Here is a 25,120-nt window from a genome sequence, read left to right on the forward strand (position 1 = left end):
GGGGGGGGCACAAACTCCCCCCACCCTGGCCGGCATCCTGAGGGCGGACTTGGGTGTCCAGGAGCCAGAGGGAACTCCATCTGCTTCTCCTGCCCAGTCACTCACTCCCCGAGGTGGTCTCGTGGGGTCCCAATCAGATCTGATCCCTGACCTTTCCGAGATCCTCAGCTGCCCCACGCCTCTACTCTGTCTGCCCTGTCGCCCACCATGTCTCCTGCCCCGAGCCCCCCTGGAAATACTTCCAGTCCCAAACCTTGGTTGGGTGAAATGGAGGCAAGGTTGGAGAGGGTCCCTTCTTAGCCTCTGGATCTCACCCTCACGGGGGAGAAGAAGCCAGGCCAGTCCCTGAAGTCAGTGTCCACAGGTTAAGCGCCCTATGTCGGGTTCCTAAAAATGTGGGCTGCTTTCAAAGGCTGGGGGGTGGGGGCATGGGCGGGTGGGTGTGGTTCTACATGGGCATCCTGGGAGGCTGCACTTTCGCCATTGTCCATTAGGTGGCGCCCAATAGTGTGCTTTGGATTCTGCACTCCCCGCTCCAAAGTGAAAAATAAAATAGAAATAGTAATTAAAAAATAAAATCCTTCTTGGCTTCCAGGGGCTTCGTCCCATGTTTTCAGGCTCTGAGCCTGGGGACTCAGAAAGGGCTGTGTCATATGTTGCCTGTACATGTGTAATTATACCTGCACAGCTTGGGGTGTCCTGGGTCGTGAGAGGTCAGTGAGCAGGCTACTGGCTTCTGGAAACACTTTTGGTCCAGACTCCAGCTCTACACCTGCTGGCTCTGTGGAGGGGGTGCTCGGAGGGCAGGGAGGGTTGTGTGGAAAGTGTTCTCTGCCAGCCTTTCTAAGGAGACCATAGTGATATCAGTTAGGGGCATTGTCACCATCAGTGGGACCCTGAGTCTCCCAGGAGCTCAGCCACGGGTTGAAAGCATCATGGGAATTGTGGCACAAATGCAGCCATGGAAGTCATACACCTGAGAGATGCATTTCCAAGAGCACCATACGCAGAGATGGTGGACTGCTCAGTGTGGAATGAGAGTGTGGGCTTCAGAGTAGTCAGAGAAGCCGGGCTCTTAATGCAGACACGGCTAGGGAGTGTCTAGTGAGGGTCAGGGACCATGGAGTGCCCAGTGCAGGACAGAGAATGTGGATTCACCCAGTGGAGCACGGAGAACAAGGAACGTCCAACATGGAACAGACAACCCACACATCCCACGTAGAATAGAGAGTGAGGGGTGTCCATTTGAGAACAGAGGAGGGACATTGTCTGGCTCAAGTGTTAAGAGGTGTCCTCAAGCTGCTCTGGGGAACAGAGACTGTGGGGAGGTGAGGTGAGGTGTAGGGGGTGGAAGCCAGAGATCGGGGAGCAGGGGACTGCAGCGCAGACATGAAGGAAGTTGACTGGGTGGAGCTTGTGGTGCTGGTGAGACTGGCTATGCTTAGAAGGTGGAACCATCATCAGGAGGCGCTGACAGATCAGGTGTGGGTGAGAGAGGGGTCAAGGCCAACTCCAGAGCTTGTGGATAACCTGGAGGATGGGGAGTTGCGGGAGGGAAGAGGAGGACCTCCTGAGTTCAGGATGCGTGAATTTCCTGTGGTTCACCGCATGGGCGGCACTGTGACACCTAAACTCGTAAGCCCTGGGTCCAGGAAGAGAGGTCAAGGTGTGACGTAGAGATTCGGGCCTCCCAGAGCCTCAGTGTCTTCATCAGTGAAATGGAGACAATTGTCCTGCCCCCACAGCCTACAGGAAGGAGCAGGAGTCAGCCACCCCACCTCCCCAGTCTGGTATGCAGTGGGCCTGCAGCAAATGCCCCTCCTTTCTTTCTTCGTCCCTTTCTCTGACACCCTCCCCAAATCCCAGCTGCCCTGGATCCCTCATGGATTCACAGATTGGCTCATGGCCCCCTGTTGGTCCAAGGAAATCCCAGTGACCCTCACCGCCACTGTCACCCATCTTCTTTCCAGGGGATGAGTCCAGAGGACCAAAGTCACAGTGAATCCCCTGAAAACAGACATCCCCGTGTGCTCATAAACAAAGACAAAAACACCCACAGAGACAAGGCAATCAACTCTACAGGCCCCACTCACAGGCCCCATAAAAACCCTCAGACATCTGGGGTGCCTGGGTGGCTCAGTCAATTAAGTGTCTGCCTTTGGCTCAGGTCATGATCCCAGGGTCCTGGGATCAAGCCCCCACATTGGGCTCCCTGCTCAGCGGGGAGTCTGCTTGCTCCTCCCCCTGTGCCCCTCCCCCAACTCAGGCTCTCTCTCACTTGCTCTCTCTCTCAAAAAAATAAATAAAATCTTTTTAAAAAAATTAAAAAAGCCCTCAGACATCTGATCACACCCACATATATGTCCACACTCAGGCAGACACACTTATCCATGAAAATGCAGACAGCAAAACTTAGGCACCCATGCTAGAAGCCCTTTCCTCCAAGCCTCGAAACACAGAACGTCAGATTCTTGAGACTGACATTTTTTGTCCTGGATCTAACCATGCCCGAAGCTCACTATGCTTTTAGAGTTTTTTGTCACAAAATTTTCCCTTTTTTTGCTGGAGCCCATTTGAGTTGGTGTGTGTGTGTGCGCGCGCGTTCAATCAGAGTCCTGGCTGATAGAGATGAATAAGTCTTTGCTAAATAAAAAAGATTGCGAAAGGAGGTATTCCAAGAGGAAAGATAGGATTTACAGGGGCCTGGAGGTATGAGATGGCATGGCCAGTGGCGAGCTGTATTGTAGTGTGTACAATAGTGCTGGCGGCCGGCTGCAGCCAGGTAGAGCATTTGACTCTGAGTGTCTGATCCTTTGGGAGTCTAGTCCGTGGGAGCCACTGAATGTTCTTGATCAGGGGAGTTTGACGCTCAGAACTCTCCAGCGGGAGGTCTTGCGTGGATAAATGAATGTATTTGCCTCAGACCTGCGAGATAGGCGCAGATGCTAGGAGACTGAATCTCAGAGAGGACAGCACACAGGGTACCAGAGAGTCCTGTCTCAACCGACTTCTGAGCTTGCCGGGTGTCTTCGAACTACAACTTCCGGCATGCAACGCGAGCGACCTCTTGTCCCTCGTGGCTTGCTCCAGCTGCAAGCCTGACGATTGGTCTTATGGGCTGTTTGTCAAAACAGAGCCGGGCTCTGATTGGTTGGGTTCCCGCGAGGTGCCCGGAGCCTCCGGTCAGCGGCCCGCGCTCCCGCCGGCGACATGGTGAGCCGGCGGCCAGCGGCGTGGGGGGCCTTGGCTGAGGGGCAGGAGATCCCGCTGAGGGGGTCCAGGGAGACCGAGGGAACTGGGATCCCTTTGTGGGGATTGGGAGCTCTGAGGGACTCTGGGTCGCGCTGAGGGCCGTGTGTCCCTCTCTGGGTTCAGTCTCCCTGCGGGACCTACGTAGGGGTTGGGGGTTCTGCCTAGAGGACTGGAGGTCCCTAAGCGTTCGAGAATCCTGGAAAATCTCTGGGGGCCCTCTAGGGGCCTGGGGACCTGCCGAGGGGTCGCAGCCCCGCAGAGGGGACTGGGGACCCGAAAACGTACGGATCCTCGCTGGGGAGGTTGGGGGTCCAGCTGGAGCCCACGCTGGCGACGTGGGTCCTGCGGAAGCATGGGGTCGCTGCGTGTATTGAGGTGTGTGGAAGGGCCCGGGACAGTCCTGAGAGGAGAAGTCAGGCCAGGGGGATCTGGGTGGCCTCGGAGCGGACGAGGGTCCCAGAATTGGAGACAGCGCAGTTGGAACGTTCAGGTCTCACGCGGCTCTGGGTCCAGCCTATTGAGTTTATTCTTCATACTTAGCCTGGCCACTGTGGGTGGGTCAGGCTGATGCGGGGCGAGAGCGGGAACTTCCGACCCCTAAACGTTCGGACTGGGCAGAGGGAGGGGCCCCGGAGGTCGACCCGACCCTGCCTGGGGGAATCCCCAAGGAGGGGCGTTGGATGTGCGCCTGAACATGAAAAGTGAACGTGGTTCCCGGCCTGGGTGCGGGAAGCAATGGGAAATGAGCGGAAGGGTTCTCGAGAGCGGAACGGAGGAAAGCCTCATTGGTGTTAGCAGGTAGCAGGATTCTCGTATTCTCGGACTGTAGGTCCAGGGAAAGACTTTGAGCAGGAGAGAGACGTGGGCTGATGGGAGGCTCCAGATATCTTGGGAAATCTGCAGAGCCAGGACCTCAAGACCGGAGGCTGCTGGGGGGAGGGGCTTGAAAAACATCGCTGGACCGACCTCAGGAGCCTCAGGTGGAGGGATGCTTGTCTTTCTTCCCTCTTTCCCATCTCCTCCCCTTCCCCCTGGCTCCTCCTTCCCTCCCTCTCTCCTTCCTTCCTTCCGTCCTGCCTCTCCTAGGTGCTGGGACCGAAGTTTGAGCCAAGGCCCCCTCCCTGGGAGGTGTCAGAGGGTGATAGGGGTCTGCAGTTGAGAGCCCAAGGGTCTGGGAGGGCCTCTGAGATCCCAGTGAATGGAGGCAGACAGGCCTACGGAGAGAGCCGGGCGATGAGGCAGGGTGTCTTGAGCTGGGCCCTCCAGGCCTTGCTGGCTGCGAAAAGGAGTTGGATTTTGACTGACATCCTGACTCGCTGAAAAGGGCCCAGCTCTGTGTCTGCGGGAGCGACGGATGGGTACTGGGGCCTCCCGAGACTAGACGGGGATGATCTGCGCTCTAGGCATAGAGGCCCAGGCTAGAGGTGCCGCTGTGCTGGGGTCGTGTTAGGTCGTCGATGGTTAAAAACCTAGCAAGAGATTGAGTCACAGGGTGGAGGCCACAGAGGGAAGAGAAAGATCAGCAGGGGAGCCCCAGGATCTGTTGTCTGGAGAGGCGCCGGTGGGAGGCTCTGAGGGCGCGGAAAGGGGCAGAAGAGGACCCTAGGAGGAGGTGCTGGCCCTCGGAGAGGCCCACCTCACTGGGCTTGGAAGGGGGCTCCTTGACCTTGCCGGCGACTGTGCCCACAGTCTTTAGTGACCGCTAGCCAGTCTGCACTTGGGGGTTAGGGAGGGTGAGCAGTGAGAAGAGGAGATTAGTGAGATTTAAAGACCAGAAAGATGATGCGCCAACCTCATTACTGAGAAAATGTTTCTGGTTTACAAGTACAGGCATAGAGAAAATATCCTCTTAGTTATCTTAATGATGGATTTCTCAGCAGTCATTCCGAATTACTGTGTTGGCCCGATACCCATCACACTAGAGCTTTTCCTATTACAGTTAGCATATTCTTGCCTGATTAAAGGATAATTTTAATAATTAATTTTAATATTAAAGTAATCTTTATTTCACTTTAGTTGTTAATTATAATATCATAATACTAGTCGACAGCACTCCTGAGCACATAATTTTATATAATTACATAATTACTGATACCAAATTGGTATTTACTGCATTCAAGCAGGAAAACCCAGCTTCAGACTGATTACCAAAAGCATTCCTTCTAAAGCGTTTTAAAATTAATATATGAAAACGTGTAATGAATTGGTAAAAAGTTTGTTACATAGAAGTTAGTGAGAAATTCCTAATTTAAAAAGCCATCCCACTCGTATAAGTCTTTGTCCTGAAACTGATAGTGGCCAGAAATAGGCTTTCCAAGGAGGCTGGTTACAAAAGGGAGCGAGAAGGAGAGGGCGATGGAATCGTCAGGATAATTTCCGGTGGGAAAGAGGGAGATGGAACTGCCAGGGTGAGCTACGACGTGTGGGTGGGGCCGTGGGAGGGGAGCCTCTTTCACTGGCTGTGCTCCTTGTAGGTCTGGAAGGTGGTCTTGACAGCACCTGAAACAAAATAGGCAGCACCCCATTTCCTGGTGGGGAAACCGAGGCCTCAGGGAGCTGAAGAGCTGAAATCCATAGCAGAAGCCAGAAGTGAACCCCAGCCTGTGCTCTCCACCACCCTACACCCCAGCTAGGTGGTGTTGGTAGGGAGTGCGGGAATCCACACACAGCAGGGGCTCCCAGGGTGGAGGCTGAGCCCACCCCAGCCCCCTCCTTCAAGATGCAGCTGGAGCCCAGGAGGCCCTCCCTCCCCAACCTGGCCCCAGCCTCTCTATAAATAACCTGACTTCCGAGGCAGTGATCTTGTGACCTTCTGGCAGGCACTGCCCTTCATGTCCCCTCCCCCCAGGCCGTCCTGGGAGTGCAGCTGGTGGTGACCCTGCTCACCGCCACCCTCATGCACAGGCTGGCACCGCACTGCTCCTTCGCACGCTGGCTGCTCTGCAATGGCAGGTGAGCCACAGCCCCGCCCCGGGCGGTGGGAGGAGGCCCTCCGGGCCCCGCCCCCTCCGCCACCTCCAAACCCTGCGGCAGGCCCTACGGTGTTCTCGGTTTTTTAAAAACAACTTTATTGAGATATAATTGACGTACAATAAACTGCAAATATTTGAAGCACACAGTTGGATCAGTTTTGACAGATGTACACACCCGTGAGACCACATTTCCCCACTGGAAAGAGCAGCTGCTCCCCCCCCCCCACTCCGGCCTTCCTGGAATCCAACCCCCCTGCCACACTACTCTCGCTGTAGATGTTTCCTGCAGTGCTTTTTGTCCCTGTTTGGCTCTCGGACCCTTTCTGAGATCTAGGGGAAACTGAACTTTCCGTCAATGCACACGCCTGCCCCGCCAGAAAAGATAGCCAGCAGATTCAGGGGTGTCCAGGACTCCAGGCCACCCTGCCGTTTCCCCATAGCTTCTCACTGCACTCCCCCAGTCTTCCCCTGGCCTTCCCCGGGCCTTGCATGGCCTCTGCCCATCCTGTCCCCATGCATTACGGGTCTCCCCCTGACTCAGTCCTGGGTTTGAGGATTCACTGCCTCGAGCCCTCCATGCCCAAGCTTTCTTGACTTCCCGTCTTTGCCCTCAGTCTCTTCCGATACAAGCACCCTACTGAGGAAGAGCTTCGGGCCCTGGAGGGAAAGCCGAAGCCCAGAGGCAGGAAGGACCGGTGAGTGAGCCCCCAGCCTGAGGGGAGCAGCTCCCCTTCCAGGCGCAGTTCTGGGCACCGAGGAGAGGGGTGGACACCCCAGGTTGAGAAGATGTCACTGTTGTTCATTGGTTGCCTCTGGCTGAGAGCTAATGCTTATTGCAAGTGTGCCCTGGGCCAGCCCTGTGAGTGGGTGGTGTGCGCACCCCGATGAGACCCAGGCTCGGGAGAAGGTACCTCCCAAGCCAGCTCCTCCCGTGCTCTGAGGGTGGCACGGTGGAATCTTCCAGGCTGGATGGGGCGGGCCTCCATGTCTGGCTGGGGAGGAGAGAACAGAGGATGCCTCTCTGACACTCCCTCCGCCCTTACCGCCCCCCCCCAACAGGTGGGCCAATGGCTATAGCGAAGAAAAGCCCTTGTCTGTGCCCCGAGACGCCCCTTTCCAGCTGGAGACCTGTCCCCTCACAGCAGTTGACGCCCTCGGTAACAGCCCAGCTGGGTCCCCAAAGTCGCAGCCTCAGCCTGCACCCTGGTGGGATGGGCGAGGGGGGTGGCCGGCGCTGGGCTGTGGACTGAGCGGCGCGCTTCCCGCAGTCCTGCGCTTCTTCCTGGAGTACCAGTGGTTCGTGGACTTCGCCGTGTACTCGGGGGGCGTGTACGTCTTCACAGAGGCCTACTACTACGTGCTGGGCCCGGCCAAGGAGACCAACATCGCCGTGTTCTGGGCTCTGCTCACCGTTGCCTTCTCCGTGTATCCTTCCTCGGGCTGTGCAGGCGGTCAGGGAGGAGGGAGGCACGTGCAAGCGGGACTCCAGCTCCCCCCCCCCAAAGTTGGTCTATCAGTTATCAGCTGCTGTCCCCAAAAAACTCCCCAAAACTGGGTGGCGTAAAACGGTCCCTCTGTTATTCGCTCTCCTGGGCGGGGCTCAGCCCTGCGGGCTTCTCTCTGCTCTAAGGGGTCCCACCTTCCGGCGGGCTAAACCAGGCTTCCTCCTGGTAGCAGACTCACCAGCAAGGAAGAAGGGGTGCTGCAGGCTTCCTGAGGTTTCACAGGAAGTTGGCCCAGCCCCGTCTCCGTCCATTCTCTTGGTCAAAGCAAGTCACCAGCCCCGATGCAGGGGCAGGAAAAGAGATGCCCCTTTTGCTATGTTTTTTTTAAATTATTTTTTATTTTTTTAAGATTTTATTTCTTTATTTGACAGAGAGAGAGAACAAGCAGGGAGAGTGGCAGGCAGAGGGAGAGGGAAAAGTAGGCTTCCTGTGGAGCAGGGAGCCCGATGCGGGGCTCGATCCCAGGACCCTGGGATCATGACCTGAGCCACAGGCAGACACTTGAGACTGAGCCACCCAAGCGGTCCCTCTGCTGTGTTTTTCTATGAAGCTGCCCAGGGAACAGAGACAAACCTGTGACGCCCTTGTGGAATGGGCTTGGGAAGAAAAGCCCATCTCGAAGTCCACACTGATTCTGGAAAGCCCCATGGCTGTCTTCAGGGCAGATTCGAGATACAGCCCTTGTATCTCTGACAGCTTCTCAGAGGAACGGGAGATTCACCTGCTGTGAACGCAGCCAGGTTCGGTGGGTCAGGCAGACCACCCCCTTGTGAAGAAACAGACTTGCTGGCTGTTTCAGTGAGAAATGGCCACAGGTGGGGTGCCTGGGTGGCTTGGTTGAGAGCCCAACGCTAGGTTTCAGCTGGGGTCATGGTCTCGAGCCCTCTCCCCCCTAGTTGGGTTCGGAGCTCGCATGGAGCCTGCCTGAGATTCTTTCCCCCTCCCCCTACTCTGCTCCTCCCCCCACTCGCTCTTGTTCTCTCTCTAAAATAAATAAATAAATAAATAAATAAATAAATAAATAAATAAATAAATTCTTAAAAAAGAAAGAAAAAAAGAAATGGCCACAGGTGGTGTGACGAGGCCGAGCTGGAGGCCCAGGCACGCCTGCCACCCATGCCGCCCAAGCCCGCTGACACAGGCGCGAGCAGCACTGGACCTTGGGTCCTGGGCTTGTTCGGCAGCTCACTCTTCTGCTGGGTCACCGCCCTGCTCCCGGAGACTCCAAACCCCGCTCTGGCTGCGAGTGGGGGAGTGGGGAGGCGCACTACAGCTGCTCAGGCTTCCTTAGCCCTGCCCCCAGCAAGATGTTCCTGATGGTGACGCGGTTGTACTTCAGTGCAGAGGAGGGGGGCGAACGCTCCGTCTGCCTCACCTTCGCCTTCCTCTTCCTGCTCCTGGCCATGCTGGTGCAGGTGGTCCAGGAGGAGACTCTCGAGCTGGGCCTGGAGCCAGGTACGTGCAGTGTTTGGGGCGGGGGTCGCCACGTCCATCACTCCCTCGTGGAAGTGGGGTTTAAGTGGCTTGTCCCACCAGCACATAATCAGGGAAGGGGTGGGGGACTCTCTATGGCTGCTTGCTGCCCTCGCGTCTCCTGGGGCTTTGGGGCAAGAGGCTGTCCTGTCTCGTGGCCTCTGATGGCTGCCTGCGGCTGTAGTTCTTCGCAGGGCACTTCTGTTCCCCTCATCTGCCCTCTCCCCAGCAGCCACAGCGATTTAATATTTATCCATTCTAATTTAATTTGGTGAAGGAAATAGTAAATGGCACAACATTCATAAAGTACAAGAGGATATACATGGGGTAAAAATCACCCACACTGGCCCCCCTTCCAAGAGGAAAACTGGGAGACCACTTTCCTTTTCCCCCATAAAACGGTAGTGTTTATGGCTGTACACCCTGTCTTTTTCCCTTAAAAACATTAATTTGGAGGTTGTCCCTTGATATTACATACAGTGTGGGGTGGTTTTTTTTTTTTTTTAATTATAATACCCACATAGTATTTCATTTTATGGGGGTTCCATGATTATTTAACCAGTCCCCTACTTCTGGACATCTAAGTCTTCACTATCGAACGTCGTTCAAAACCAGGTTGTGTTACCACCGTGTCGTGTGGGAGTAGCCCTGCGCATGTGGCCCTGTGCGAGAAAGTGCATTTGTAATTTCGATAATGTTGTCAATTGCCACTTAGGAAGAGATTAATGAAGTGCCCATTTCCCCACATTCTCTCCAGTGTGTTTCCTCAGACTTTTTTTTGTCCTGGCTAACCTGATGGGTGAAAGTATAAGCAAGGTTGAGTGTCTTTTCCTATGTGGAAAAGTCATTTCTATCTGCTTTCCAGAAAAGGTCTGTCCTTTTGCCCAGTTTTCTGCTGAGTTGTTGACCCTTTTATTGATTTGTAGGAGCTCTTTATATATGAGAGACATTAGCCTTTGTATGGGATAGTAGTCGCAAATATTTTTTCTTAGTTTCCCATTTTTCTTTTGATTTTCTCTATTCTTTGGATGATCTTTTAAAAATATAATTTGGATCACATCACTTCTCGGCCAGATACCAGACTCTTGTGGTGTTTGGATAAAGATCAAAGTACTCACTGTGGTGCGCACAGCCTTGCTGTGTTCCTTGAGCTTTATCTTCACCAATTCTCCCTGCTTTTCAATTTTTAAAATTATCTAATATTGGAGATAATAATGTAACAAACTCACTTCTTAAATGAGAACTAGAACATTCCCAACATTCTTGCATGTCTCTGGCGCTCCTTTCCAATCCCGCCACCTTCCTCTCCTACTCACAGCCCCAGTCAGTCTCTCAAATCTTGTGTTTATCATTCTTTTGCTTTTTTTTTCAAGTAGGCTCCATGCCCAGCATGGAGCCCATCGCAAGGCTCAAACTTCGCAACCCTGAGATCAAGCTGAGACCAAGAGTCGGGTTCTTAATCGACTGAGCCACCCAAGCACCCCATTCCTGTGCCTTTGTAAAAAATAGTTGCATCACATATGTTCTGTCCCTAAGGAATTCACCATACAGTCCGCTCGCTGTTGTGGATGGTGTCAGCCAGTGTGTCATCTGCCAGCTGGTGCTTTTTGGTCTTTTTGATACTGTTTACAGAGCGAGGCCGTGTTGGTCCGGGCAGCTTTCGTTCATCTCTTTTCACAGATGAATGACGTTCTCTTATGAGGCCACTTGTCTTTGTTTGTCCATTCTCCTGTTGTGGGACATCTAGGCGGTTTCCACATTTGAGCTTTTTTCACAGGTGCTGTAGGGAACATTCTTGGGCACGTTTCCTCATCCGCATATGCAGGCGTTTTTTTTTTGGGCACAGGATCTGGGGACGAGGGGGCGTGTTCACCTTCATAAGAGGGTGCCTCAGCATTTTTCAGAGCAGTTCTCTCGGCACACCCACCAGCCACGTGGCCTGGGGTTCCGAGTGTGGACCCTGGTCTCAGGCTGCCCACTGAGTCCCAGCCACCCTGGGCAAGCGTGGGTGAACTTGCAGCAGCCCCTGCCTCACCTCCCTGCTTGTGAGGTGGGGTGGTGAACGCACCAACCTTCCAGGGGCACAGTCCGGTGCGAGTGAGTTGAGATCTATGGAAAGTGCTTGATTTTTGCCCGTCTAGTGGTGGAAAAGGACGCCTTTAGTGGTCTTGACACGCATTTCTCTAATTACCTGGGAGGCTGAGCAGCTTTTCTTGTTTATTCACGATTCTCATTTCCTTTTCTTTGAAGAGCCTGTTCATACTGTTGCCCATTTTTCTTTGAGGCTGTATGTGTTTTTTCCTCCATTTTTTTTATTGTGGTAAAATACACATAATATTTACCATTTTATTTTTAAGAGTACACTTCAGTGACATTAAGCATATTCACCTTGTCGTGTGACCATCACCACCATCCTTCCCCCCCACCCTTTTGCCTTGCAAACCTGAAACTCTGTCCCCATTAAACACCGACTCTCCATTTTCCCCACCCCAGCCCCTGGCGCCCTCCATCCTACTTTCTGTCTCTATGAATCTGACCATCCTAGACGCTTTCTGTGAGGGCAGTCATTCAGCATCTGTCTTTCTGTGACTGGCTTTTTTCATTCAGCATAATGTCCTTAAGGTTCATCCACGTTGTAGCCTGTGTTCAAATTTCCTTCCTGTTTATGGGTGAATAATACTCCATTTGCATGACTATATCCCATTTTGCTCATCCATTCATGTATCGACGGACATTTCTGTTGCTCCTGTGTTTCAGCTCTTGCGAATAGTGTTACGGACATGGGGGTACAAGCCCCTGCTTTTAATTCTTTTGGGTACAGATCCAGAGGTGGAATTGCTGGATTATGTAGTAATTCTATGTTTAATTTTTTTGAGGAGTCAACACACTGCTTTCTTGGGGTACCTGGTGGCTCAGTTAGTTAGGCATCTGCCCCAGGGTCCTGGGATCGAGCCCCATGTAGGGCTCCTCGCTCAGTGGGGAGTCTGCTTCTCCTTCTCCCTCTCCTTCTGCAGCTCTCCCTGCTTGTGCTCTCTCTCTCAAATAAACAAACAAACAAACAAACAAACAAACAAATAAAATCTTAAAACACACACACAACTCTTTTCTTGGCTGGCTGCACCATTTTACATTCCTACCAGCGGTGCCCAAGAATTCCAGCTTCCCCACATCCTCACCAACATTTGTTATCTTCTTTTTCTTTTTCCTCGAGAGTGACCATCCTAGTGGGTGTGAGGTGGTATCTCAGTGAGGTTTTTATTTGCATTTGCCTAATGATGAGTGATGTTGAGCATATCTTCATATGCTTGTTGGTCATCTGTGTATCTTTATTGGAGAAATTGTCTATTCAAGTCCTTTGCCTATTTTTCTTTCTTTTTCAAAGATTTTATTTTTTAGTAATCTCTACACCCAACGTGGGGCTCAAACTTATGACCCCGAGATCAAGAGTCACACAGTCCACCAACCAAGCCAGCCAGGCGCCCCCTTTGCCTATTTTTTGAACCTGTATTTTTGGTGATGAGTTTTAGGAGTTCTGTATATATATCTGGGATACTCATCCCTTCTCAGATGTACGATTTGCACATATTTTTTCCATTCGGTGGGTTACCTTTTCACTCCATTGGTAGTATCTTTTGATGTACAAAAATTTTTAATTCTCGTGAGTCCAATTGGTCTACATTTTCTTTTGTTGCTCGTACCTTTGGTGTCAGATCTAAGACATCAGCACCAAATCCAAAGTTATGAAGCTTTTCTTTGGCTGTTTTTTTTTTTTTTTTGTCTTGTTGATTTGTAGGGTTTCTTTATATATTGTGGGGACTGATCCTTTCTTACATGTGTGGCACATACCTCCTCCTATCACATCTGACACACCATTATTTCCTGATCCACTGAAAGAAGATTAAAGACACTGTCACTTAACCTATTGCATGCCATCAATGGTCATGTGTTTCTCAATTTTAAAGAAGTTGAAGTGGCAGGAGCGGGGAGTGTATCTTCAAATTTGTGGCATGGCTTTTCACTTTCATTGTGGTGTTTTTTTTCCTGTTAAATTGTGGGGGACCCGTCTGGCTCAGTCGGTACAGCATGTGACTCTTGATCTCAGGGTTATGAATCTGAGCCCCATGTTGGGTGTAAAGATTGCTTAAAAATAAAACCTTAAAAAAAAACTGCCTCAAATGTTTTATTTTGAAAAATTCTAAACCTGCAGAATAGTTGGAAGAATCCTCTAATGAATTCCCATATGCCCTTGACCTAGACTCTTCTGGCCACGTTTGCATTATTTATTCTCTGCACATGCACATGTCGCACTTTTTTGGGCTGAGCCCTTGAAAATAGTTGCAGCGCTCACCTCTGGTGTTGGTTGGTTTGTTTGTTGATGAATAGCAGTTCCTTATTTCAGTTGGTTTTTGTCTTGAAGATATTCCCTTCCCTTCCCTACAATCAGAAAGACATGTTCTATTTTCCAACACAATGTTTCAATTTTGCCTTTCACATAAACCCTTAAACTCCTGGTCGTTCACTACTGTCTTATGAGGTAGGGATCAAACTGAGTGTTTTCCATGGAATGACCTTGCTGTACAATTGCATTTTTAGTGAATTGTGGGTTTCTTTTGGCTTTCTTTCATCTTTTCCAATCTTTCCCTTTTGTGTGGCTAGGATCTCTGGCTTTTATAGCACTATTCTGGTAGGTTTCTTTTTCTTGTTTCCAATTTCTTAGTTGGGTATTTAGCTATTTAGTTTTCAGCTTCTTCTGTTTCTCTTTCTAGCGTTTCTAGCATATAAGGCTGTAAATATTTTACTAAGTCCCACTTTTGTCCACACCTTAAGTTTTGACTTGTAATTTTCATTATCAGGCAGTTCTGGGTATTTTTATGTTTCCATTGTGATCTTACTTTCTCTTTCTCTCTTTCTTCGCCTTTCTTCCTTCCTCTTTCTTCTTTCTCTTTCTTTCTTTCTTTCTTTCTTTCTTTCTTTCTTTCTTTCTTTCTTTTTCTTTCTTTCTTTCTTTCTTTCCTTCTTTCCTTCTTTCTTTCTTTCTTTCTTTCTTTCTTTCTTTCTTCTTTCTTCTTTCTTTCTTTCTTCTTTCTTTCTTTCTTTCTTTCTTTCTTTCTTTCTTTCTTTCTTTCTTTCTTTCTTTCTCTTCCCCCCTTTTTTTAGAGGGGGGAAGGGCAAAAGGAGAGGGAGTGAAAGAATCCCAAGCAGGCTCCATGCCCAGTGCTGAGCCCAGTATGGGGCTCAATCTCACAACCCTGAGATCATGACCTGAGCCGAAATCAAGAGTCGGATGCTTAACTGACTGAGCCACCCAGGCGGTCCAGTCAGTGTTTTCTTTATGTTTTGTGGCTAATTGACAAGGTGTTTACAAGTGTAGAATCGCTGTATATACCTGGTGAATCAACCATTTTATCATGGTATATTGACCACTTCTGATTCTAATAATACTTCTGTCTTACTCTATTTATCAGGTAATAATATAGCCTTTTCAGCTTTTTTTAAGTTGAGATATAACTGACATGTAACATTGTTAGTTTCAGGTATACAATATCATGATTCAGCATTTGTATGCATTACAAAACAGCCACCACAATAAATCTGGTTAACATTCATCACCATACAGATACAACTTATTTTTCTTATGATGAAAACTTTTAAGATCTATTCTCTTAGCAACTCTCAAGTATACAATACCACCTTTCTTTTGCTTAGTATTTGTCGTATCTTTTTAACATCCCTTTTCTTTCAACCTTATAGGGACCTTATGTTAAGGTACGTCTCCTTTAAAAAACATACAGCTGGATATTTTCAATCAAGCCCAACAGTCTCTGTCATTTAATTTCAAAGTTTAACCTGCTTACATTTATTATGATTACTCACATATTTGGCATTGTTTCTACCATCTTATCTTTTCACCTTCTTTTTGTTCTTTTTCTATGATTGCTGTTGACATTGGCTGCCGGTCTAATTGTCTTTCCTCTGTAGGTGATCTGTCTTAAATCCCTGGCTGCTTTGCGATCTCTTTGTTTTTGGTATTCCAGTTTCACTACAGTGTATAGGTATGGATTCCTTTGTATTATTCTGGTTTGATATACTTCGTGTGTGTCATTCATTCTGCAGTCTTTTCAACTATTCTCTTCCAAATCTCCTCTCCTCCTTCATTCTCTCTTCCCTTCTCTCTCTGGGGCTCTTATTTGAATTATGCTGGACTTTCTAGTCTGTCCTTCTTATCTCTTAATCTCCCTTCATATTTCCTAACTTTTTATCTTTCTGAGTTGGAATCTGAGTGATTTCTTCAGACCCAACTCATTCATTCCTTCTTTGGGTGTTTTGAATATGCCATTTAACAACCTATCATTTCAATAATTGTATTTTCCCTTTGGAAGAGCTTAATTGGTTCCTTTGCAAATATATCTGGTCATCTGAGGTAGCCTCCTGTTGCCTGTTCTGTGATTCCACCTTTTATTTTCCTCAATAATTTCACACATAACACCTGCAAGATTTCTGTAGTCTGTAGGGTCTAAACTCCCCCCCGCCCCGGCTTACTCTCCTTCATGGTGATTTGTTCCCTGGTGTGTTTGGTGATTTGGGTTGTGAGCTCATTTTTATTTGCTTTTACTCTGTGGAAAATCCAAGGGCCTGAACCAAAGATTCTTTCCAGGACTTTGGTTTTCTCCTATGGGAGTCTTTCATGCCCCTCCGGATTCCTGGTATAATCCAGGAAGCTTAGACTCAGTGGTCCACCGTGCCCCCTGCTTTCCCCCAGGCCAATCAAGGGTGTTTGCCTGGTACATTTTCCTATTCTTAAAAAAAAAACAAAAACCCGAAACCCAAACCAAACCAAAACAAAAAATGCACATAACCAAAATACAACGAAAGTTTTCCTTTTGCCTGGCACTGAGCCTGGCTCCCACTGATGTATTCGTACCTGGGGAGCAAAAGTCTATCTGGGAGGGGGGCAGAGCAGACACTGAGGCTCCAGGGGTCTGTTAGACACTGCCCTCTCGTTGTCTTCCCCAGGCCTGGCCAGTATGACCCAGAACTTGGAGCCACTTCTGAAGACGCAGGGCTGGGACTGGGCGTGAGTCCTGGGAAGTGAGGTGGGGCAAGGGCAGGCTGGGACTTGTAGGGGGGTTGCTGACAGGCTTTGGGGCCTCCTGACCCTTCTCTTCTCCCCAGGCTCCCTCTGGCCAAGCTGGCCATCCGCCTAGGGCTGGCTTTCGTGGGATCCATGCTGGGTGCCTTCCTCACCTTTCCAGGCCTGCGGCTGGCCCAGACACACCTGGATGCACTGACCATGTCGGAAGACCGGCCCATGCTGCAGTTATGCAGAGTGCCAGATGGGTGGGGGGGGATTTAAAGGAGAGGCTAGGGGGATGGTGGGCCTCACTCCTCTGTGCCCTTATCCCTAGGTTCCTTCTGCATACCAGCTTCCTGTCCCCTCTGATCATCCTGTGGCTCTGGACCAAGCCCATTGCACGTGACTTCCTGCACCAGGCACCCCTGGGGGAGGTGCCCTTCTCCCTGTGCGCATCCGGTGGGGGGGGGAGGGCAGCGGGGGCCCTTCTGTGTACCCCCAGTCTCTGAGGCTCAGGGAGGAGCCTTGGATCCTGGGGGAAGATCCTGGAGCAGGGGCGGCCTCCCTAGCCTCCTCACTCCCCTCCCCACAGGCTATCGGACTCAGCCTTCGACTCACTGCGCCTCTGGGTGCTGGTGGCCTTGTGCCTGCTAAGGCTGGCCGTGACCAGGCCCCACCTGCAGGCCTACCTGTGCCTGGCCAAGGCCCGCGTGGAGCAGCTGCGGCGGGAGGCCGGCCGCATAGAGGCCCGTGAGATCCAGAGGCGGGTATGGGCACTGAAGGTGGGAGGGGTCCCTGTCCCTGGGGCGTAGGGTCGCGCGAAACCCAGAAGGCCTCCCCCTTCCCCCCCCCCCCACGTAGCCCCTGCTACCTGCCCACTAGGTGGTGCGAGTCTACTGCTACGTGACCGTGGTGAGTCTGCAGTACCTGACGCCGCTCATCCTCACTCTCAACTGCACGCTGCTGCTCAAGACGCTGGGTGAGAAGGGGCGTGGCTGGGGTGGAGCCTGGGGCGGGGTCCTGGGGGCGGCCGGGGAGCGAGGCGGGGCGGGGACGGAGAGGGGCGAGGTGGCGGCGCCGGGGCAGGACTTGGTAACACTCGGCGGCCCGCGGGGTGGGGCGGAGCCTGGAGGGCCCAGGGGAGGGGAGAGGAGGAGGTGGGGCCGAAGTTGGGGTGGGCGGCCGGAGAGAGAGTTTGGGGTGGTGGCGGGGGTAGGAGGTGGAGCCTAGGGCTCGGTGGGGGTCCCAGAGGTCAAACCCCGCCTGTACCTCTACCCACCCCTCCCTCCACCCTCCTTTTCTCACAGGCGGCTACTCCTGGGGCCTGGGCCCGGTCCCCATGCTGTCCCCCGCCCCGTCCTCAGCCCACGGTCGCCTGGTGGGCCCCGGGGAGGATGAGGCCCAGCAGACCGCGGCCCGGATCGCTGGGGCGCTAGGCAGCCTGCTCACGCCTCTCTTCCTCCGCGCCGTCCTCACCTTCGTCATCTGGTGGACCGCAGCCTGCCAGCTGCTCTCCAGCCTCTTCGGCCTCTACTTCCACCGGCACCTGGCGGGCTCCTAGCCGCCTGCAGACGCCCCTGGGGCCCCAAGGTCCCGGCCTTAGCCAGCGGCTTAAGGGCCGCCTCCTCCGTGTGTGCCTCGGCGTCCTCACGTGCAAGGTGGGCCCGGGAGTCCCCGCAACACCTGCTGTGCCCGCCCACCTCACCTTAGTGCCTGAGCCCTGGCCCCCTCAGATCCCACGCTTCTGCCTCAAAACTGTTGCCCTGGGCCCAGGGGCAGAGGATCCCACGGAAAAGGCCATTGTTTTCCGGTTGCATGCCCCGCCTCCCCATTTGAGGCAGGTAGGGGAGGGGTCATTATTCTGAACAAATAAAACAACAGGCTGATTTTTACTATCAGGACTGGCGTGGTTTGGGAGGTGGCTTTCTGCATGTTGGTGTTTGGTGCTGAGTGTGATTCGTGAAGGGAATGACGGCGGAGCACAGGGCGACCCAGACAGCGGGCAAAGGCCTGGGAGCAAGAAGTGAAGGGGAGAGAAGAAATGCAACAATGTTGAGAGGAGAGGCCACAAGTCAGGGGAGAAGGAAAACAGGGCGGTTGGGGCTGGGGGGGGGGGAGTGGCAAGGGGGAGGAGAGGTAGAGGGAGAGCGTGGGGAGGGGACTCGAGGATGAGAAGGGAGGGAAATGGAGATGACAAAGTAGAAATTTTGCAGGAGGAACAAAAAGATGAAAGATGGAAAACAAAGGGGAGGGGGCAAAGGAAATCGGAGAACTGGCCCAGAAGAGTCTTCCAGAGTTCTGGGAAGAGACTCTGGAGCAGAGGGAGACCCTCATGGGATCAGGTGATGGGAATCCCCCAGGACCGCAAGTTTCCAGGTGCTGCCAGATAAGAGCCCCATCCCAAGGCACGTGTCTGGAAATTTCCAGAATGAAGACCAGCTCCCCACCAAGACAGAACAGGTCACACCTAGTGGCCCAGGTATCAGAGCTGATGGAGCGTTGTCTCCTAGTTCTGCTGGTCCACACTGCGGCCAGCACCCCAGGAGTCCGTGAAACCCACGCCCCGACCCCCGCTGGTACAGCCCTCCCCCGCACCAGCAGCGGCAGTACCTCTGGCCACCTGCCCCTTCGCTTGCTCAGCCAGGGCTATGCGTACTCGCATCTCCCAGAGCGCAACACCCTGCGGTTTAGGGACACAGAGGAAGGTGGAAACGCCTCAAGAAGAGAGCGTGAGTGGCGCACGTGTCAGGCACAGCAGGTACGAGGGGGTGCGGCACCGACGGGACGGCCAAGGCAGGAGGAACCCGTGGCGGCCACCGGCTCTCACTGCCGTGCGTTAAACCACAGACATCTTGCACGTTCCTTTTGGGACACATTTCACAATTGGAAAAAAAAAAGAATGAGAGAAACGAGGTGGAACCACAAACAGGAAAATAGGGAAAACAGACGGGGGTGGTCACGATCCTGTGTGGTCGGGAGAAGTACTCCGTTTCTGTTCCCCGGCTCGCCGCGCTCAGCACCGCAGGTCAGCGCTTCGCACGGGAGGGGACGACTCTGCCCCAAAGGGACACTAGTCAACGTCTGGAGACAGGTTGGGTTGTCACGACTGAGAGGGGACAGGGACGCTACTGCATCTGCTGGGTGGAGGCCAAGGGTGCTGCTCGACACCCTGAGGTGCCCAGACATCAGCAGCGCCCAGGCCCAGAGACTGGTAACCGAAGACACCTTGGCAAAAGGAACCGGCGGGCCGACCTTCTCACCGCAACCCTTTCGTGCAGTTTGAGTTTTCTAGAAGACCCGTATGTAGTAATAATTCAAACAATAAACACATTAAAAAGATTTATTCAAGGGGTGCCTGGCTGGCTCAGTCCCTAGAGCATGCACCCCCCCCCCCCCCCCTCGTGAGTTAAATCCCCACATTAGGCTAGAGGTTACTTTAAAAAAATGGAAAGGAGAAGGGGAAATGAGCCATGATATGTTGTATCTGAATTCAATTTGTGGCTGAGTACAAATTAATATAAATGTATCATGTCTTGAGTTCAAGCCCCATATTGGGTGTGGGGCCTACTTTAATCATAAGTTTATTCAAGAACATATTTAAAAATCTGTCAAAATAACCTCAACCTTAACCTTGTTTCATATACTCTCTTGGCACAAATCTTTAAAATATATAAACATTATATATAAACAAGGTGTCTTCATGGCATCAAAATGTAACTCGAGATTCGGATGGCCACCGGTGGGAGGGGCGTGGCCACGGAGGGCACCGCCCAGCTGTGTGCCGGGCCGGGTGGGGGGTGGTTGCGCCGAGGCCCACTCAGCTAGCTGAGAGCCACCTCGGGGAGGCAGGCCGGGGCCAGCAGGACCTGGGGGCCCTCCCCTCTGGGGCCCAGCCTGCAGCTCAGAGAACGGTGCCACCCAACCATTCATTTGGTCTCACCTGCCTGGGGTGGCCCCCCAGCCCCAGCTGCTTTCTCTCGCCCGGGGGCCCTTGGGCCCCACCCCATCTCCCTGTGAGGGGTCCCTGCCTCTCCGGCCCCTCCTGGGCACTGGGCAAAGCCGGGAGAGGAGGTGGGAAGCCCATTCAACAGACCAGACATGGGACCCTGGGGACGAGACTCAGGCTGGCCGGTGGACACTTGCAAGGAAGGACAGAGAGAGGGGTCTTCACACCTGCAGGTCCAAGGCAAGAACAGAAATGGGACAGAACACAAGCGAGAAATGAAAGTCACGACTGGAAATGTGCGTGGGGCAAACAGGCCCTCTCAGACCCTTTCACACATGGCAGCTGGGGAGCGATCTGGTCACCCTCTGGTCACTCTCCGCCTGGAGCCAGAGCGGGCCCTTCAGGGTTTACTGTGACTTGACCTGGGGGCAGCCAGATTGAAAAGCAAAACCAAAAGAAATCAAGAAACTCTACGTGTCATTCAGAAATGGGTGTTTCTGCGTCCCTGTGACACCTGGCAGACCCCAGGGGACCTCTCCATGAGACCGGCTCCCTGGGGGTGTCCTGGGGTACCCCAACTTTCCACCCCCAGGCCACACGCCGACTCAGGGGCTCCCACTTCAGGAGGATCAAAGCTGCCAGTCACCTCCAGCACTCTGTTCATGGAAATCAGACCACCCTGTGTGCCTTACACAGTCCTGCGTCCTGGCCAAGGGCCCACTCCGGTGGGGCGCCAGGGAGCCAGATGCCACAGGCTCCCCGGGAGCCGCTGTGCCTAGGGGCCGAGGGTTAGGGCCTGAGGCCTGGCCTCTGTCGGTGCGGCCTGTGGGACAGGGGTGGGAGCTTCCTGGCCCAGAGGAGGCGACCTGGGTCCCCAGTTCTCAGCAGATGCCTCCAGGTTAGGACTCAGACCCAAAACCGGGCGATTCCTCAAACTCTGCTGCCCGGGGGAGGCGCGACCCTCCTGGGAACATTACAGGCTGGGTGGGTGGGCAACAGAGGGGGAGACCCACTCCTGGGGCCCCACTTTGGCCATGGAGTCCAGGATCCAAATAACGCTCTTGGGAGAAGGCTGTTCCCGAGGAGGCTCTGGTGACAGTCATGTCACCTGGGAAGTAATGGCAAAGGCAGGACACGTGGAGGGGGGTGGGGGGCAAGAGGCTGTTTTTCTAGCCCCAGCTGAGCAGAAGGCTGGCCCCACCTCACTGGGGCCCGGAGGCTGGGCCTCTCTGTACACTCTGGGGCTCCCTCCCCTCCGTGAGCACAGGGGCAGGTGGAGTCTGGCTCCGGGCCCAGGGGGCATGGGGTCACTAGAACCAGGAGCACATCCAAGGTCACAGGGCGCCAGGAGGTGGCGCTGGTCACTCCCAGCTCAGGGCATTTAGGGCAACCCTTCCAGGAGGCAGGGCCAGCCCCGGGGAGGAGGGTTGGGGAGAGCGCCAGAGCCCCCGCCCACCAGGCCCAGCATTGCACTTCAAGGGCCGCTGGCTTCGGGACCAAGGCCAGGCCCGCCAGCTTGTTCCCCGGGGGAACGGAGCGCACCCTCACTCCACAGGCTCAGAAACAAAAGGGGTCAGCGGGCCGCCGCGCGTGGCAGCTCGGCCCCCTGGCCCGAGAGCAGCCGGCCGCAGGTCCCTAGCTCTGCAGGTGCCGCAGCAGGATCTGCATGAGGTCGAAGGTGGTGAAGCTGATGCCCACGGCGATGGGGCCCTTGAGCCAGTTCATGCTCAGGCCCTTGTAGAGGCCGCGCACGGCGCCCTCCTCCCGCACGATGGCGCGCAGCGTGTGCAGGATGGAGGCGTGCGGGTGACCTGTGACCCCAGCCGTCTGCATGCGTCGCCGCACCACGTCCAGCGGGTACGAGGCCGACTGCCCGATGAGGCCGGCACAGGCCCCGAATATCATGCGCTCGAAGGGGTAGGGCTGCGGGCGGCCGCTGTACTCTGCGGGCGAGGGACAGAGGGGCCGCGTCAGCGCGTGGCGGGGGCACCCAGTGGGGAAGGCACCCCGCATCTGGCGCTCACACGGGCCCACGCTCCTGCCGTCACTGCCGTGGCTCCAGACCCCCTGGCTCCCCCCACTCTCGGCCTCCCCGCCCCGGCCTCCTCACCTCCCAGCCACTCCTTTTGAGAAGAAAGTTTTTAAATAGGCAGAAATGCTCGAATAATCATTAAACCAAGTCCTACCACCCAGAGCAAGCTCATCTAATCACTGGTTTCCCATCTGCTGCCCTTGCCACCCCCCTCCCCGGGCCTGCTCCGTGGGACCCTCTGCAGGGGTGCAGGGGCATGGTGAGGGGTGAGGGGAGCAGCTGCCCAGACAGGACGATCGGGCAAGAAGCTGCCGGGAGGGACGCAGGAGGGGGCAGCAACCAACAGTGGGGTTCTTTAACAATGTGTGCTCGCGGATGTAACAGGAGGAGTTAAACCCAGTGAGAAGGCGCTATTCACTCTGCACACTGGCCGAGCACGACGGAATCCACCAGCACCCGAGTCGGGTGAGTGCGCGGGGACAGGGCTGGGGAGAGCGGGGACAGGAGTAAATCGCAAAACCAGGGGCTCACATCCAGCACGCAGAGACGGGGTGTCTGCTGATCACTGACAACCTGGAAACCCCTAACGGCCCCCAGCAGGGGAGGCCCGCGCCACCACTAAAAGGACAACAACGGGACAGCAGCTCGGATATGACAGCGCGGGACTCAGAGGCGGCCTGGGGCCCCGCGGCGCCCCTCGGAAGTGCGGGAGGCAGCTCTACCGGCTGCTGTTCCTCACCAGGAAACACGACAAGGCATGGTTCCTGGGCACAAGCAAGTGTTTCCAACCACCGTGAGAGACAACATTCTTAGACGGCGGCCTTGGAGGGAGCAGGGCTCAGGCTGCTCAGGGCTCAGGGAACACGGGACCTCGACTTCACCTGGAACGTTTGTTTTAACAAAAACCATCTTGGAACACTGTTAACACCTGGTCCCCGGGGGCAGCGGGTTCGGGTGGGGGTGGCTGTATACTGTTCTCTGTGCCTTTCTGTGCTTTCCGAATTTCTCAAAATTACCACCACCCATGAGGGCCCTTCCCCTTTCGGCTAGGTTGTACCCGGACGCTCTGGGCACGAGTGGCTGCCACTGCCCTTGGTGACACTCGGGACTTCACCAAGTTGGTCTTAAAACTCGACAGGCACGAAAGGCTGGGAGTCCAGCTGGCTTCGTGGCGGCCTGGTGTCTGTCTCTTCTGACCGGGACCTGGGCCGGAAGCCTGTGCCTCCCAGGGCGGGGGACCCCCCCCACCGGCTCCTCACCTCTGTGCAGGCTCTTGAGTGTCTCGTAGGTGAAGAAGCTCAGCCCTGCGTACGGAATGACCCCCAGCACGGTGGGCGTGAATCCGTGGTAGAGGGTCTTCAGGCCCTCTTCCCGGGAGATGCGGATGAAGACGTGAAAGATGTTGCTGTACCTGCAGGACCGGGGGACGGAGCGGGTGAGCCGTGGGCACGAAGAGGGGGCTCAGCTCCCCCTGCGGTCAGGCAGGCCAGGGGCTGGTGTGACGCTTGCTTTCTTTAAGGAACGTGACCACCTTGCGAAGCTTTGGCACTGGAGGGGGACTGCGTGCCTCAGGCCGTAGCCCACCTTCGCTGCCCAGATCACTGTGGGGAGCAGCGCCCGTCTTTCAACCATGGGCATTTGTGACCTATCTGTGCTAATTCAAAATGAAGACTTTGGGGGGCGCCTGGTGGCGCAGTCGGTGAAACATCCGACTCTGGGTTTCGGCTCCAGTCACGATCTCAGGGTCATGCGATCGAGCCCTGTGTCAGGCTTCTCGCTCGGTGTGGGGTCTGCTTGGGATTCTCTCTCCCCCTCCCTCTGCCCCTGCCCCCCACTCTTTCTCTAAAAATGCATGGATAAATCTTTAAAAAAATGAAGAAAACTTTTGGTTTGATGTAAGGAGAAGCTGACCGCCAGGGTCAGAGAAACAATTACGGCCTTTCTGCAGCAGCTGCAGAATGGCAGGCCTGGCCCGGGGACTCACATTTCCTTTGGGGTCACGGCCATCCTGGCTCTGACCAGGTCCAGGGGGTAGGTCAGTGAAGCAGCTGTCGTTCCAGCCAGTGCGCCCGCAAGGAGGCGGGGCCAAGGGGGCAGGGCTCTGAAAGAGGGGGAGGAGAGAAAGTGAGACCCACCCCCCCAAGACTTGGGGTGCCCACAGGTCTCAGCCAGCGCGGAGAACCAAAGAATGGGCAGGGGCTGGCTTCCTCAGGGCCCAGCGATGGGGTCTCTTGGGTGGGTATCATTTTGAGGTTCCCGTGGCTGCCTCTCCTTCCCATCTGTCTGTGTGGATGAGTGACGTGCTCCTTCCCCACAGACACTGCGGGGCGCAGTTGGGATCACGGTCCCGCTGGGACTTAGGGTCTGAGAGAAGCGCAGGCAAACGACAGGACTTCTGCACGGTGAGCATGCGGAAGATGGGAGGGCAGGGTGATGGGATGGAGTGGGAGGGTTTTGGGGGGCGGCTGGGGGCGGGCACTCACTCTCCGTGGAAGCCATAGTAGCGACCCAGGATGCGCTTGTACTCCTCGTGGGCGCTGAACTGGATGGCGGCGTAGGGCACCACGCGCACCATGGTGGCCGAGTTCCCGCGCCACAGGCTGAAGAAGCCCTCGTTGAGGTAGGTGAAGTACAGGAGCCGGAAGGCCTCCTGGGGGGAGGGGCAAGGTCAATGCCCCTGCCTGCCCCGCTCCGGCTCCACGCTGAACACCCTCTTTGGTCCACTGTGACTGGGGCCCACATTATCGATCCCACCCGGCCCTGCCTCCCCACATTCTCTGGGCCCCACACAGGGACCCCTCTCTCCCTACTCTCCTGACCTTATGAACAGTGAAGTGAGCCAGGGCAAACCAGGTTTGCAGATGACAG

The 25,120-nt window shown here is 54.3% G+C and overlaps 2 protein-coding genes across 4 annotated transcripts in view; one reads left to right on the forward strand and one right to left on the reverse strand.

The window, feature by feature from the left end:
- Positions 1-3,138: 3,138 nt before the first annotated feature.
- On the forward strand, positions 3,139-18,166 carry TMEM161A (transmembrane protein 161A). 2 transcript variants are annotated; one of them, XM_040628962.1, is made up of 12 exons: positions 3,139-3,213; positions 6,101-6,204; positions 6,839-6,919; positions 7,284-7,381; positions 7,493-7,649; positions 9,033-9,184; positions 16,217-16,277; positions 16,376-16,519; positions 16,609-16,722; positions 16,867-17,041; positions 17,157-17,253; positions 17,582-18,166. In XM_040628962.1, exons 1-12 carry the CDS (start codon positions 3,211-3,213, stop codon positions 17,833-17,835), a joined length of 1,440 nt encoding a protein of 479 aa, XP_040484896.1. In that variant the 5' UTR covers positions 3,139-3,210; the 3' UTR covers positions 17,836-18,166. The 2 variants fall into 2 exon arrangements, with proteins under 2 accessions (XP_040484896.1, XP_040484897.1); XM_040628963.1 differs by lacking the exon at positions 16,376-16,519.
- A 1,745-nt stretch (positions 18,167-19,911) lies between these two features.
- Positions 19,912-25,120, reverse strand: part of SLC25A42 (solute carrier family 25 member 42) — a 28,665-nt gene continuing 23,456 nt past the window's right edge. Inside the window, exons 5-8 of one of the 2 annotated variants that reach the window (XM_040628964.1) lie at positions 24,736-24,902; positions 24,237-24,353; positions 23,512-23,663; positions 19,912-22,163 (exon numbers count right to left, since the gene is read on the reverse strand). In XM_040628964.1, the coding sequence (XP_040484898.1) occupies positions 21,856-22,163; positions 23,512-23,663; positions 24,237-24,353; positions 24,736-24,902 (744 nt within the window). In that variant the 3' untranslated portion in view covers positions 19,912-21,855. The remainder of the gene's footprint in view (positions 22,164-23,511; positions 23,664-24,236; positions 24,354-24,735; positions 24,903-25,120) is intronic. The other variant, XM_040628965.1, reaches the window with a different exon arrangement.

The sequence above is a fragment of the Ursus maritimus genome, unplaced genomic scaffold (genome assembly GCF_017311325.1).
Source record: "Ursus maritimus isolate PB19 unplaced genomic scaffold, ASM1731132v1 scaffold_14, whole genome shotgun sequence".
Lineage (NCBI taxonomy): Eukaryota > Metazoa > Chordata > Mammalia > Carnivora > Ursidae > Ursus > Ursus maritimus.